General features: G+C 43.0%; 1 protein-coding gene across 2 annotated transcripts in view; it reads right to left on the reverse strand.

Moving 5' to 3' along the window:
• Window positions 1–11,793, reverse strand: part of LOC118430747 (ephrin type-B receptor 3-like) — a 99,567-nt gene extending 87,774 nt beyond the window's left edge. For both annotated transcript variants that reach the window (XM_035841763.1, XM_035841762.1), the window contains exons 1-3: window positions 11,694–11,793; window positions 7,296–7,360; window positions 2,106–2,769 (exon numbers count right to left, since the gene is read on the reverse strand). In XM_035841763.1, the coding sequence (XP_035697656.1) occupies window positions 2,106–2,769; window positions 7,296–7,360; window positions 11,694–11,778 (814 nt within the window). In that variant the 5' untranslated portion in view covers window positions 11,779–11,793. The remainder of the gene's footprint in view (window positions 1–2,105; window positions 2,770–7,295; window positions 7,361–11,693) is intronic.
• Between the last annotated feature and the right edge of the window lie 4,262 nt (window positions 11,794–16,055).

Raw genomic sequence — 16,055 nt, forward strand, 5'->3', positions numbered from 1 at the left:
AGCAAATCACATTCATTCCGCAGATGCCTCTGCCTATGCACGAGCCCCAGGCATGTACAACCCTGAGCTGCACACACCTAGACTACTACAGGGAATGTAGATCCAGTTCCCTCCAGGGCAAACTGAGACTGCTACTGTATCAAACCCCCTGCATTAGGCCTGAGCTTTTCCACACTTCAGTTCACGCCGGATTCGACATTTTCAACACCTCCCTTATTGCGGGGGGAAAACATAACAATTCCGGACAACTCCTGGTCTGCCGCTGCAAAAACAATCATATCCACAACACGTCTGGTCTGGGAAAAACATACACCGTAATCACAAGCTCCTTGTAGAGACAGATTGCTCCAGTGATGATTTGACACCAGAATAAAACTCTGGCAGACCAATCTTTGGGCAGACACATGATTCGCAAATTGTATTACAGCCGGAGAGAAGAGGCTTCACATAACAAATCAACAGTATCACAGCAAGCTCTCGGCTTGGGAAGCATCTTTCTCTATATCTTTGCAAAATTTTATCATATGCCCATTTTGTCAGTCACAGAGGACAGAATGGGCAAAATTTTTGTCCGTCCCCAGCATCAAAATTCTGTCAAAGGACGGAAGGACGGGTACTAGCTAGAACCTTGGTATCACAGCTTGAGAAGCACCAACAAATGTTTCTCATCACCTCGCCGGTGATCCTTTCCTCTGCCCTTTCAAGCCGCTGGTATGAAAACCGTGATCTTGTTACCATCAATGGGATCTTGTTGACAACATACGACTCATATTTAGCCACCCCTGACCTCCAGCCTTCTCACTGATATACCACATATGAGTGAATCCCCTGGACATAAACTTATCATGGCAACCCCTCCTCTTCCTACACACTTGTCAATGGTAAAGTAAACTGACTCACTAATCGCAATATTGTGGGCCCTTGAGTCTTGGTTGCTAGGCTATCCGTTCGATCGCGCCACTCAAACCAGAACACTCTTGTTGTTTAAATCAATGGTGGCCACTTTCAAAGACTTTACAAAGGTTTTCCCCGCATATTTTAACAGTTACGTATCTGAAAATGGCTCTTTTTATCACATGAGCTGTAACGGTTATGAAATATTTAGGGAGTAGCGATGGAAAAGAGTCTATCTGTTCCTATTACAGGATCAACAACATGGCCGCAACGGAACGATATGGTAGCAGAGGTCATGACCTGGTGAAATTGGGCCTCTCACATCTCTGTCTGGGCCGACGCTCCGATCTCTTTTGATTAAGCGTTCTGGTACCGGACGTCCCATACATACTAAACATTGACTCGGGAGTAAGCCGAACACTAGGTGCAAATACGGGGCACTCCAACCTACAGACAAATGGAGCCGCAAACTGACAGCTCTTAAAAAGAGAAGGAGTTGAAGTAGCCTGTTTACAGTTGTATGTTTTGGTTCCTTTCCCCAGACATGTACGCAAAGCTATTTTGTATCTTAATCATAAGATCGAGTTTCAAAGTGGTGTCAGGATATGGCTCTCTTTTCGGCTGGGCTGCTATGTTCCTAAATATAGGATGGGCATAGTATGGATGGCACTAGGGTCACCCAGTACTGTTATGCAGATGGGGAGAGGTTCAAAACGTTGAAAAGACACAAGGTTTACTCATTTTCCGCTAAGCTGGTCTGCAAATTTGCCCAGGCCTAGGGTTGGGCTGCTCAACTCATTAGGCAAGAACAGGAACTAGCAGAGTTTGGGTACGCAGAGTGTTTGCATAGCATGGAGACAGTCCAGAAGTGTACTCCGGCTACCACTGGTCTCCCCGGCCTTCTTTGTAACCTCATTATAGGCTTGAATAACCACCAACTTTCAAAGCTCGGAACCTCCAGAGAGAAACCCGTAAACGAGCCCCTTTTCAGAACATGAGAGGGCCCTTGGATAAAGCTCCATTCAAACATGTTCTTGACACGAAGGCGACACATCCCCACGCCCAACAATGGATCGGCTTTGTTGCCCCGACCCATGCTTGCACAACAGAACACTATTGTTGGGCTGCGAAATATCAACCGTGCCTGTTACTCCGGGGCTACTCTACACTACGAGTAAATATTGAGCCTTTAAATTAAACTGGGGACTTACCGGTGCAGCCGTCGGACTCGGGCTCGTGTCCCGGGAGGCAGCGGCAACCGCCAGCAAACAGCGTCCACTTCCCATCGCTGGTGCACTGCACCGTCGGCTGGGCCTCGACTTCTGCGTTTGGCACGCAAGAACCGGCGGCCTGGACGAGGGACGTGACCTCGGGGCCAGTCACGGTCTTGTTGAAGGTTGCCAAGCTGTGCGCTACCGTTGGGCAAACCTTGTAGTACACTCGTACCGAGAGAAGAGACATGCACGCTCCGGAATCCTGGAAGGCCAGGTAGAATCCGTCCTTGGTGATGGGACCGATGTTGCGAATTTCCTTGTTGATCTCCTGAACGTTCACGTTGCTAAACCTACCGTCCGCCGCTATTCTGTCCACTTTCGTGTACGCCGATTCGTTCCAGGCAGGATATTCGTCCGTAGCATCGTCTTGGTCGGATTCGAAATAGTAGAAGTCGAAGGTTTCCTTACACGAGACGACGTTCGGTATATCCCGGCACTCGCGGATGGAGAATCGGATTTCCACGTAGATCCTCTGCCCCTCCTTTTTGGGGATCCACTCAGTTCTTAGCCAGTTGTTCTGGTCCTCCCTTTGGACTTGACACACTTGGTACGTTCTGACGGGGTGGCCGGTGTCTGGACTCAAATTGCTCACCTCAATCCACTGGAAGAAAAAAAGAAACAACATAAAATGAGAGGAAATAATTGTAATGTAAATTTTCCATAAATACAGTACATTATTGGTAGTTCGTTTATGAAGGTTAGACATCCAGGTAAACAATACTCAAATACCATTCGATCTCTAAAACTGGAAAGAAACGGAAATTGACTCCAGAAGTAAATCTCTGTTTTAAATCCAGTTGTAGAGATTGAATTGTATTTGAATTATATTATTGGTAGTAAATCTTTAATCTAACCCAAGACATAACTTCCAATTTTTGAGCCAGTGAATTGACCAGAAAAACTGGTAACAACGTCAACACATCAGAAAAAGTGCTAGAGAAGAGCCAATCAGAAACAGTACATGTTTCTCTTGCTGGACAAAGATCTGACCTTGATTTTACGCTCCCAAACTAGCCATCAAAATCCAAAACTGGGACATACAAAGATTACAGACCCATTGTACCAAAGCCCACAGTAAAAAACAACTCTTACTTCTCACCACACATATGTCACATGGTGTAATAAAAGCTCTTTTGACGGGCTACCCGTCCGAACAGAAGTGTTTCGGGCTTAGAGTCTAACCCATTTGTGGCCTAGTTCTCTCTCTATCTCTCGGTTCTGAGGGCATTAAAAAGATCAACATAATACCAACGACGGCATTAGTGAGGTCTCGTTTTTACGACCAGTGAGTGATCTCGGAGTTTGATGCACCGAGTGATCAGAATAGCGGCGGCGCACTCCCAGATTACGACGAGAATCAATCTGTGTGTCGCTCGCTGCGCGGGCTAATTAATAGCGGCTGTCGGGGATGTGCAGCGGAGGTGACAGAATATGACGCATGGGCAGAAATCGATAGGTGAGATGAGGGAGCGACCTGATCCCTTTTACCTGTCCCGCGGCAAGAATCTATCCGTGTTTGTTACCGGCCGCGGGAGGGGGGCTTGGAATATATACGGGGTGAATCTAGCATCCCAGGTTGGAAAGTGAGGTATGCCATGTTAGAAGGGACATGTATTGCAGATCAGCTTACAGACTTCCTCTATAATGTCAGCAATGCTTTCTTCCATTTCAGGACTTTTTGGATCTCACTGTTGACTCGCTAATACGGTGATCTTAAAATGACGATTCAACTCATTGTAAATCTCTTGAAATTACAGAAGCCTGGAATAGAATATGAAACAATGAAAACCTCATTCATTTCCTGAAAATTTCCAGTTTAGTTTGGTTTATAGATCTATCATAGAGCACCAGTCAAAATACCTTCTTTTTGGCAGCAGTTAGTCTATCTGACTTTGATCAACAAATAAAACCTTTATCAGCCTTTAACACTACTTTGTTTGCCTTGCCAAGTCTGTAAATCTTCTTATTCCGAGGAGAATGACAACCTGGGGTAGCCATCCATGCTGCTTATCTATGATGAAGCACCTTGTCTCTGAGAAGACTCTCGATGGATATCTAAATTTGTTGGGGCACCTTTAACGATTTCAGCTGCAATTCATACACAAGTCATTCCACAAAACAATGGCTTTGGGCCTTAAGGGATTCCTCCTGCATTTATTATCTTGATACATGGATAATTGTCGGAAGCGTAATCATTTAGCTGGCATTGATTGGTGCAAATTTCTCCCGATAGTCTCCCATTTTCCGCTTAATGCCCGTCATCAGAGGTAACATCCGCTTTAATTGCAGCATTGGCCTTGAGCAAGGGATAGAAGTCGATTCAGGCGGACAAGCAAATCCAGATCATTCCTTTGCGTCCGCTTCGTAGCTTCCTAGAATCCGAGCAGCTTGAGCTTGTTTAGGTTTAGAGGGCTGATTTTTCCTGGCACGAGGCGTCTCACTGCCCCACCACACACAGACAAGGAAGGAAGAAGGGCTTAAGCTCGTCTGAACCAACCCTGTCGAGATGTTTTCACACCCTCAAGTCCAAACCTTTCCCTGACCCCGACATGTCCAGAAAGATTTTTTAGGTGTCGGCTAACATTGACTTGGCCGCCAGCCTAGACGATTGTGTGCTCTTCTTCTAATGGACATCAGAAAGGGCGAACGATTACGTCCGTAGTTTCTATTTTTGTGATTCTAAAAAACAGACAAATCCAACTAACACAGATGTAGACATCTGACTGTCCTTTCGGGTGGAGTATTTGATCCTTTTTCGGTTCGGGAAGTTTACTCATTAACTGATACACAATAACATGATTTTTTAACTCTCGGGTGAAAACTGGCAACAAAAACTCTCACAACACAGATCATTGCCGTAAAAATCACCCTACTACTTGTATGCCAAAGAACTGTACTCTTTCTCCCTTGCACGAGCCATTTGCTGCTCTACCCTTGGCAATTTCGGTCCTTTATCGTGGAGCCCATTGAAAGACATTAAGCGACGATTTATATCAAGACTTTCCCTGCCATTTGAGGGAGGCTAAGACGCACCAGAGGGCGCCTGACGGGTCGGAACACTTCCATAGATCATCTTCCTTCCCCGCGTATTTCACAGGATCACGCACAGTTTCCGAGGGTGATCTGCCCTATAGATCGCCTGTAATCTACGGCTTCCTGATGGCGAGATTTATCCGGGGCAAAATCCTGATCCTGAAGAGGACATTATTCAGGGATGATACCATCTAAAGCAGGAAACCCTTCCCATAATCCCATACTCGGCATTAACCAATCAAGTCTTGCATAGATTCTCTTTGTCTTACCAGACTGGGGGGATGAGTTGAGGTGGGTGTACGGAAGGTCTGTTTATTTGGGGGATGAACAAGAAAAGACATCCCTAAAACAACAACCGATAAGTGGCAGTTAACATGATACCTACATCAGTCAACCACTTCCCCCCTCCCGCAATCTAGACTATGGACATCACAATACAGTGATGGACAACAGGGATTGAGGAGAATTTTCCGGCTTTCGTGAGGCCAAACTTTTCATTCGGATAACTGGCTAGGTGTGAAACCTTTTTTGAAAGCGGAACAAACTTGTTTCTTTATAGCTGACAATAAAAGCTATCCATAAAACTTGTCAGAGCACCCTTTCCCCCTCCGTAACTAGTACTATGTTCAGTCTTCTCATATCTTCCTCAGTTTACCAAAAGTGAAATGATTTCAGTGAGGACACAAATCTCCTAACCTCCTACCCTTACCGTTATTCGATCTGTCACCGTCTTCAGAGACATTTTATTAACTTGGCACAGGAGTGAATTACTTCTCCAGCCCGGAAGGCAGAAATTTTCATCATTTCCAGGGACTGAATTATTTCTCAAGCCCAGAGGGCAGGAATCCTCGTCGTTTCCTGGGTTCGAACGGAGGCGGGAGGCGGCACGCTGCGACCGGGAAGGAAGGGCCCCACCAGATGTGACCAGTGGACAAAATAACCTATAATCAGCATTAACCCATGTAATCAGGCCCCAATTTCGGCCACATGATGAGGGGGAACTCAAGCCCTGCTGTTTCCACACAGCTCTAGATCATGTGGTAACCGTCCACAGGTGTGAATTACTGGGGGAGAGGGAAGCAAATTGGTGCCAACAGGAGGGAGGACATGACACCAGTGCGAGAACTGGTCCCGAACAGTTGGGGGCTACACAGATGTAAATTTATTGCTGTGAAAGTTGTGTTTTTCTTAGCAACATGAACTTCATTTCTCATATGCAGATGGTATTTTGAGCCCTGCTTGTAAAAGTGAAGTGCTTTTAACTTATACTACGAGGGTAGAGAGTAACAAACGTGGGAAAATTTTTGCATGTAGGAAAAAATCTATCCGTTCTTACATTTTCATTATCACAAAGATGTAAGAACAATCATTTAGCAGAATATAATTCTTGTATTTCTTGGCATTGGACAAATGTGTACTATTCCTTTGTTGGGACCTGGTATTCATTCATTTAACCATTTAAAAATACCAGAGAAGTTTGGTTGAAACATGTCTTCCACCATAACATCTGCTTGGAGATTTACAAAATAATGTCTCCACACTCTTGTAGTGACATTTTTCACACCCAACAGAAACCACACACAAGCCTTCAATAGCATCTCTCACACGTAATGCTTTTTTCTTCCCTTGGCAAAATCATTAAAACTTTCTACATTCACCTCACCAAAGTTCTAAATTTAAAGAAACATTGTGTGTATCCACCAAAAACAACAAAATTTGTTTCAAGAAAAAAAACATGGCATTTTTCTCTTGTTTCTCAGACAGTAACTGAGTAAACAAGACGGGAATATGAAAATTTATGACGTGTGTGCCCATCATAAAACTCATCACTTGACAGCTCATTTCCCCTCACAACTGTCTGGGAATTTGTTGGGGGTGAATATTTATCCAGCCCACAACTGGCAGATGGGCAAGACATACCCTGGGAGCCAGCCGGGATCAGGCAGCTAGGACAGTTTACTCCTTCAGGCTTAAACTCCCCTGGAGCACAGTAATGTGAGATCTGCGGGCTGACTGCCTTGGGTCCCCAAACAAAACTCGCTAGCTACCCGGTCCTGTCTGGCTGCCAGGGAAGACATGAAGATGTTTACTCACCGAGTTGGTAGGGTTAACGGTCCATCCCGCTAGCGTTGACATACTTCTTGTGTCCAGCAAAACTTCTGTGAAAAGACATTGAAAAAAAACATATCTATCAACTGCTGCAAATCAACATATGTCAAATTGGTAGAGTTCATGGTTCTTGAATACCTCTTGTGCAATTTCTATCTGCCAACAGACAAAATTTATTATACATTGTTGTGTACTCTACAAGATTCTGGATAACAGTACATCTTTGACCAACCAGAGAACTCCAATATTCTAGATTTAATCAAAGTTTTGACCAACCAGCAGTCATCTAATTATCACAGTTGGCCTTGGAATAGAATGGGACTGGTGACAAAATTTATTGCAGTGCACGATTCACTCAACAACTCACAACATCCTTTCGATACCCTGATTATCTGCCAACATCCAAAAAATCTATATTTATTTCATTTCCAATATACTGTGATTAAAACGAGCAGAAGGATTGGAAACACTGTCAAAGTGAGAACAGTACAGAACAATAATATTACCCACACAAATCTACATAGCTTTGATTGTTCCCAACATTCATAAGATTGACTGATTATATATGATAAATATACTTTTGCTTTCGTGCGGCGTCGCTTACTGTTTCAGACTCATTGATATTCAAGGCAAAGCTACGTGGCATGTGGTCTACCCTTACTCCTACTACAAAACTGGGGTTGAAAAGAAAACAGTCCACAGCACAAAAATTGAAAACAGCCTTTTAAATTCTGTCAATTTGTCTGGCATTAATTTGTTTTTGTTATTCCTGCCCCCCCTCCTTCTGAATAGTGCATGTGGACAATACCTAATTGATCCCATAGCTTCTAAGGATTGAACGTAAGATGCTGTAACAACGGAGGCTCGTTTGATCCCTGCCGCTCTCCGTGCCATGGGCTCTCTTGCGTCAGTGTTCATTTGAATCATCACAGGCAAAACCTAACTCTGAAAGCTGTAATAATGGAAGTCATAATCTCTCTATTAAACTATATCTAAATCATCCTTTTTTGAAGACGGGCCCTGAAGACATACGTCAGATACCGCCTTCTCATTAGTTCCTGGGCTTATTATCTTCACAAAGTATGACACATACATTTGTGTGTCTGTTCAAAGGACCTACATGGACGTGGCAGAAACCCTTACATGTGCATGTATGTACCTCACTATTCAGTGGAAATGTCCTAAACAATATCTATTGAAGTGTTACACTGTGTGTGTCCAAGGATCAAACTGTTAGAAACGTGTGAATTTCACACTAATCAGCGACTGAATACTCTCCCGCCATTGTTTGTGTAGAAGTTAAATTGACTGGTCGCCAAACTGTCACAATTGGTGAATCCCGTGCTTTTTCTCTGCTTCCAAATTTGGCCGTGTTGCAACCATTTTACTACAGTAGCGTTTTCTGCCAACACGACAAGTGTTTGTTCATCGCAAGAGCTGAGCAAATGTCACTGGATGAGGGTTTCCCCCCACCTCCTCTAGGACATGTTTACTTTGTGACTGGCTAGCCATGCCCTTTTGCCCTTCCGATCACACCTTCACACCCTGACACTACAGTTTCTCAAGCAGTGGGTAAATTTAGCACTGCCTTACCAAAAGGCCCAGGCCAATAAAAAGGCCCAGGTTCACACATGTGTAAAATACACATTGAGTTCAATTCAACGGGGGACACTTTTTGTTTCCCCAGAACAAATGAACTGGACTTCATTAACCAAAAAAATGAGCCTTCCTATTCCAGAGAGAGATAGGACATAAAAGGCTTTCCATCCCCTAGACTGGTTCTATTCTTCTCCCCCGTTCTGAGCCTGCAGAATAATTTGCCATGCTCGGCTGAAGAGACCTCATTATTTGCCATCCACCCCTGGTAACCTTTCCAAATCCCACCGTGGAGCACCCTTCAGTATAACATGGCCACTCACGGCACAACTCAAAACTCTAAACATCTCGATGCTTTGCTAGCTCCGTAAACATGGTTACGCCGCAAAACATGGACACTCAGACAGATAATCTTTTGTCAAATTTCTTGACATCTTTTTGAATAACACTAACAGCACAGCAAGAAAATGTATGGGCTATATCTGTTACTGTTAAAGTCAACTGACTCAGAATGGTGAATACAAACAAATACCCCTTCCCTTTGGTGGATTTGAATAATGGTAATGTTGGTTAGTTCACTAGTGTGTTTATTGCAAAGCCCCGTGGGTGTCGCAAACTCGCAAGCTGTACTAACCATGTCCACCTTCCTTTTTAGGAAATACCTCACTATCCAAACACATCCCAAAATCCCCCTTTCCTTTCATCCCAAAACCTCTACGACAATGGGACGAATTTTCAGGGCTTCTTTTCTAACATACTTGAAGAGTTATGCATCTTTTGCTCCCATCGGTTGAGTCCAGGTGACAATGATTCATTCGTTCGTCTAGTGTACAGTCAAAAAAATCATGTGTGCCCCATGTGAAACAACAGTCTGGCAAACCCATTGGGTTGCAATCACTTTAGATTCCTGACTTTAGTGCGCCTAGAAAACGAGTCGGTAAACACAATCAAGATAAAACGACTTGATCTTTCCCCACGTTTGTGTACCGAGAGACGACGGGCACATATGTACCTGGTCATTTCTGCATGCCTTCGTAGCAAGGCTTTGGGACATTGCCTGAAGAATGCTGCACAGAATTTTTTCTAGACCATTAACCACTCAAAACAAACTACTGTACTGAATTGTGTGTAATCGTTATACCTTCTCTATATTTTCTGAATTAAAGAATGCTTTTTTCCATCGATTCCATTTAAAATCTTCTTTGTTACGAGTTTAAAACATTTTATGTAGTTAAAATCATGCAGTTATAAGGTTAGTGAATGCTACTATTTTGGAGAATTGGACCATATGTTGGACAGAAAAGATGGCATCATATATTTTAGAAATGCTTACATTTTTTTATGTTTCTAAATCAATCAAATCAACAATTTTGGAAGGTTTGTCACCCTAAAAATCCATCGGAATCCATATAATCTTGCCAGAGAAGTGAAAGATTTCCATCTAGGCAATGGAACGCAATGAACAGCTGTTGAGTTTAGATGACAGCCCGGGTCAACTGGTCCGGGCCAGAAACAAAAGATTCGTCTTAAGTTCCTGCCGCTTTTCCCACAAAACCGCGGCAACTACGTCGCACAGGACGTAAAACAGGGCTTGGTGGATGTCTACTCAAGTAGAAGGTAATGTAACATGTGAGGAATTCAGTGGAGAAGCGCTGTAAAGTCGGTTTTGGGAGGGACGCTTACATCGAGGGGACGGTTATGGAGAGGAGCGAGCAACAAGCCGGGTCAAATGGGTCACTACACAACAACGCCACTGCTTGGTGTTTTTCTCACTTCTCCCTTGTGTTGTCCAGAATACACGTCAATCACGAAGTTTGGAGGGAGAAAATTAAACCAGGAGACACGGTAAATGAGTGATAGACGCGCTGGGGTTTTCTTCCACCGCCCGAGACCACACATTCCTCCCGCCCAACTTCCGCGACGCGCCGTGTATGTTTGGCATGCGGGCGGGATCGCACCGTCAGCCGAAACAGCTGGGCCCACCGCCCGCTTCCTCCTCCTACAAACCCTCCAGCTCATTCAACCCGATACTCGGCCGCAAGGCCACGTCAAAACAATCCTTGTTATCACTTTTCACATAAAAACTGCCCTGACTCACGATAAATCTTAACTTTTATAGGTAAAACATCATCTTTGACAAGCAAAATTTGCGTCCGGAGTCCAAAACCGCAAAGTTCACCCCACAACTTCTGACTCCGTTTCTTCCTGTGCCGTCGCTAACAATCATCGTTTTACCATTTCTTCCAATCCAAACCCTGAATTTCAAAACATATTTTCCACTTACCCAAGAAGCTTTTATAGAGAAGTTTTCACACGTATTTTTAGTCCCAGTCCACGAAAATGTTAAATTATGTGGGAGGGAGTCAGTTAAAAATGTGAGAAAACAGTCGGCACAGGCGCTAGCGTGTATCAACCTACATGGGACAGCTCATCATTGATATCTTGGCACAGTACTTGACAGATGACTATATTTCCTCCTTTCTTTCAAACCCTGGGATCATTACATCACCAAATCAAAAACTACAACCCTTATTTCATGCATGGCATACTCAAACACAACAATCGGTGAGAGTTTTTTGTGATTTTTTGCATCGCCCGTCAGAAAGAAGTTGCATTGCAATGTTTTTGAAACAGACCGGGACAAGGTTGGTTCACACGCGAGAACTAGCCGACCACACTTTGCTGCACCGTCAACTTTCTCAACTCATTCCTCACTCCCCAAACCACAACAACCCACTAAATCTCTCACAGGCGTAGATATACTCCCTATCTATCTCACAAACTCACCTTCAGCGGCCTCAACAGTGAATATCCACACGAAAATAGTCCAAAGTGCGAACGCGGAAGTCTGAGCGGTGCGTCCGGCCGCCATGTTGTACTGAATGTGATGGTATCGGTGACACTGCGGCTTATATACGGCGGGCCGTGCCAATCCGACAGAGGGGGGTTCTCAAACTTTTTTTTTTCTTCCCGACTAATACTACGACTTGCTGATATTTATTTCAACAAAAATATGTTGTTTCATACATCTAGAATTAAGAGTTCACTAGAATAACGTAAGCCAAAAGTACCTGTCTTAAAATTCGCGCGCATTCCAACTGGACAGCAAGTCTACATCAGAATATTAATATGTTGAAAACAACACTCCACACAGATAGCTCTATCAGATACGTTTGTAAATACGTTAAGTACAAATATATATTTTCTGTGAGTAACAGCCAGATTAAGAGCTTTTTCGACGGGCGGTCGTCAGGGATATCTGCTAATACGGCACCACTGTGATACAGTACAGTTGGGCGAGCCGAGCACAGCGCCATGCACGGGCGTTTCGAATGGATTCCACCTCGCCTAAGACGGACTGTCATTCTCTCTCAAGACGACGCCTTAAGTGGGCAAAACGCGGTTCACAGGCACAGACATGCCCAAGTTTGTAAATAGGTACCTGTGGTATTATTTTACAAAATTGTCAAGCCTCGAACCACAGACTACTAGTACTCACGTGCCAATTTGTTTGCTTGTTTGTTTGTTCGTTCGTTCGTTCGTTTGTTTGTTTTTTGTTTGTTTGAATTTTATTCATGCATGAAAAACTCAAATCGACCTGTTGACCGCTTTTCATTGAGGTTATGCGTCGGACCTAAATATAAAGATATAGATTACATTAATTCATAATAAATCCACAAAGATACGTTATGCTCGGTTGAATTTCAAGCAGTTCTTGTCAAACATATGGGAATTTTTTTTTTTAGATTTCAGTTTTGTTGGTTTCTTTACTCATCATTGTATCCTTTGTTTTACTTGAAATTTGCTCCGATGAAAAGCGGGCAAGTTTAGACTTGTACATAGGTGAACGATATCGGCATTCTTTGATCTACCGTGTCAAAGGAACGCCAAGGGTACAACTTATAAATAAGAAAGGATGTGACAAAAACGTTATCACAATCTGAAAGTGCGAAACATAAGATTTCCCTATAAAGGCAAACGTTTCCCTGTCGTTGGATATGATTGGCCGGAGGCGACGTTAGGATGCAGAAGGAACCAATCAAAGATGGCATCTTATGAGCAATACCTGGGGCGGAGAGATAGGAGACGGAAACAGGCAAGGACTGTGTAATAATATACGTGACTTATGCGATTATAAGTTACGCATCTGTAATATGATACATGACACAGCAGTGAAAGATATGAGATAACCCGAAGTAGAATTTGATCTTTTGTGTAATGAATACGGTTGTTGCTTTGCAATTAATTTTTTTTTTAACAAAACGGTCGCATTTTTATACAATTGCTTTTCCCTCTCAATTCAAGCTTTTGATGGCCAAGAACGTTCAGATAAATATTACCTTTTTTTCTGCTTGTAACATTTCAGTTTAAGCAATGTACCGACACTTCGATATACGTCTGCAGGCAAGAGATTTATACACTTCATTGCAAAGCTGTACAGCTGATATGGTAGACAAGAATTAAGGTCTGTGAACATTCGATAAGGGTTGGCAAGAGACAGGGAACGTAAAATTCGTCATTCCCCCTAGGTCTGCTGTCAAAATTAATACCGCGTCGGCTTTATTGTTTTATCCTGGGGTATGGAAGTTGACAGGTCTCTAGATTGGTGTTAATCCTCGTACCGGCGTTACGGTAATATCTGACAATAGATAGAGCGCGGGTTTGTTTACGTCGGTCGGAGAATGAACGTCAAAGGACCAGAGACGCCGACAGGTAGAACGTTCACACCTTGCTGTTGTGTTTTCATTAGCACAGACTTGTTAACTTGCTACAGTTAATTCTCAAAGAGAGAAGTTTCAAAACATGTGTATACAAGGTACAGAGACCATCAAAGATGGCGAATATTTTGTTTGAATACTTTTTTTACACCCTTCTGTCCTAGTCAACTTGTCTTTTTAGGACGGGTTTTAGAAAATCGTCAATTTAGATGTTTTACACTGAAGTAGCGTTTCTTACACAGGGACATTTTCACACATTCTAAACTCAGAAGAAAAGACTTATTCTAAACCTCATTTGGTAAAACCAATGAGGTTTTGAATTTGATATATGGGCAAACAAGGATATTAATTAAGTTCAATCGGTAAAAGTGATATTCAATCCTTCGACACGCTTGTGGCAAAATGGCGAGGCCAACAGGGGGCATGTCATGTCAAATTTCTGCGCGGTGTAGCTTGACCCTTAGTAGCCTTACAAAAAAACCCAAGTCGGCAAAACTACCCGCTATACCGTCCCCAAAGACCTGCTCCCATGTTGGTATTTTCCAGCCACACGCGTGTCTTGATTCGGTACGGTCGTCCCGGCACACACCGCGCCGGTTACCTAGGTGATCTCATGTTCCTGATCGTTTGACAAACGGTCTGAGGAACCAGACATCTCTGCTTCCGTGATTCTCCATATCAGCTCCTGTGATAGTGGTCATGCACCCATTGGAAGATCTGAATTTCAAATTCCATCCATTTTCACCAGGACGTAGATTAAAAAGACTCAGGAATAAACGAATCGTAATATCAAACCCAGTACGAGACAACCCGTAATCATTCGTAAGCAATAAGCAAGGAAGTTAGCGATGAGATCAAATTTAACAGGATATTATACTGTAATACCAGCAAATGCATCAGTATAAATTCAAGCAAATGTAAAAAAAAGATATGATACATATTCATTTACTGTTATTAAGATTACATGGATTATACAGACGGTAATAAAACAACGTTGATATAAACTATAACAATCTAACGCAGCTTTCGTGAACTTTCGGCCGTCTCCGGAAAATAACGATTCGTGGTGACAGACCCCGGATATACACGCCCTACTGTGCTGTATAATTATTACATTCCTAATCAGATGACCTCATCAAAAATGGAGAAGTGAAATGATAGTGTCAATGACCTGATAAGCGCAGGGAATGGCTTCATCTCTTCCCTTATCTCTAAGCAGATATCAAGGAGGTTCCTATATAACCTCCTGGCAGATATGATCAAATATATTTAAAGGAAAGATTGACAACAATTTCTAAATGGCCACACTTTTTCAACCAGTTTTTCCAACGTTGTTACGGTGTAGAATCTTAGAAAAATTTAACAAGACAGTTTGAAAAGGCTACGATCTCTCCTTCACCAAATATCTACTTTGAGACTATTCGTCCATCTCTCTTCACGCGTTGGAAATAGACGTGCAATAAAATGAGAACAGCGCAATTCAAGTTCCTGCGACAGTTTTCAAAATTGCAGCGGAGATGACACTACACCAAGAGACAACGAAGGAGAGGCTGTCCTTGATAATTCGCTATTGATAACTCCACAAAGAAACTGAAGACTTGAAGAACAGCATTTCTGATGTCTTTTGCAATTTCTTATTCAGTTATTGTCACGAAATTGGTACATCGACTTTCGTAAGGACTATTTGAGCATGCTCTTTGCCCTTTCAAGTTCGCAACTTCAAAAGTTATGATGACACGCTAGTCAGTTCTGATTCAACCGTATGGTGTGTATGTTCTCGTAGGTGTGGCTCTAAGACTCTAAGAACTTCAATGACTACTGTAGATGTATCTCTGTTCTATGATTCACGCAGTTTAGCAGAAAGAAAATTCTAATTTCCAAAGGCTGATTTCTAAAGCATCCGTATGATGCGTATGTTCTCGTAGGTGTAACTCTAAGACGCTAACAACTTCAATGACTAGTGCAGATGTATCTCTGTCCTATGAATGATTCACGCAGTTTAGCAGAAAGAAAATCCAAAGACTGATTTCTAATTCATCCGTATGATGTGTATGTTCTCGTAGGTGTAGCTCTAAGACTCTAACAACTTCAATAACTAGCGTAGATGTATCTCTGCTCTATGATCTTCTATGATTCACTCAGGTACAATGTAAAAGTTATCATTCCAAACGGACCCACCCTAAAATGTCGTGCAACAACTTGTCCTGCGGCGCGACATTTGTAATCTCCACATAATCCAGCCGCCCTTGTGAAAATAAAAGTGAATCTCTGACAACAGAACGCTTCCTATTGTCGTCCCAGTGGCGTAGGTCCGTGTTGTTGGTTTAGTGAGTAATGTTGTGATATGATATCCGTCTGGGTGAATTATTTATAATGTCTGTGTGGGCTTTTGTGAGTTTTCTGTACTTTTTTGCTCGTTTTGAGCGTCCTT

Source organism: Branchiostoma floridae, chromosome 14, assembly GCF_000003815.2.
Source record: "Branchiostoma floridae strain S238N-H82 chromosome 14, Bfl_VNyyK, whole genome shotgun sequence".
Classification (NCBI taxonomy): Eukaryota; Metazoa; Chordata; class Leptocardii; order Amphioxiformes; family Branchiostomatidae; genus Branchiostoma; species Branchiostoma floridae.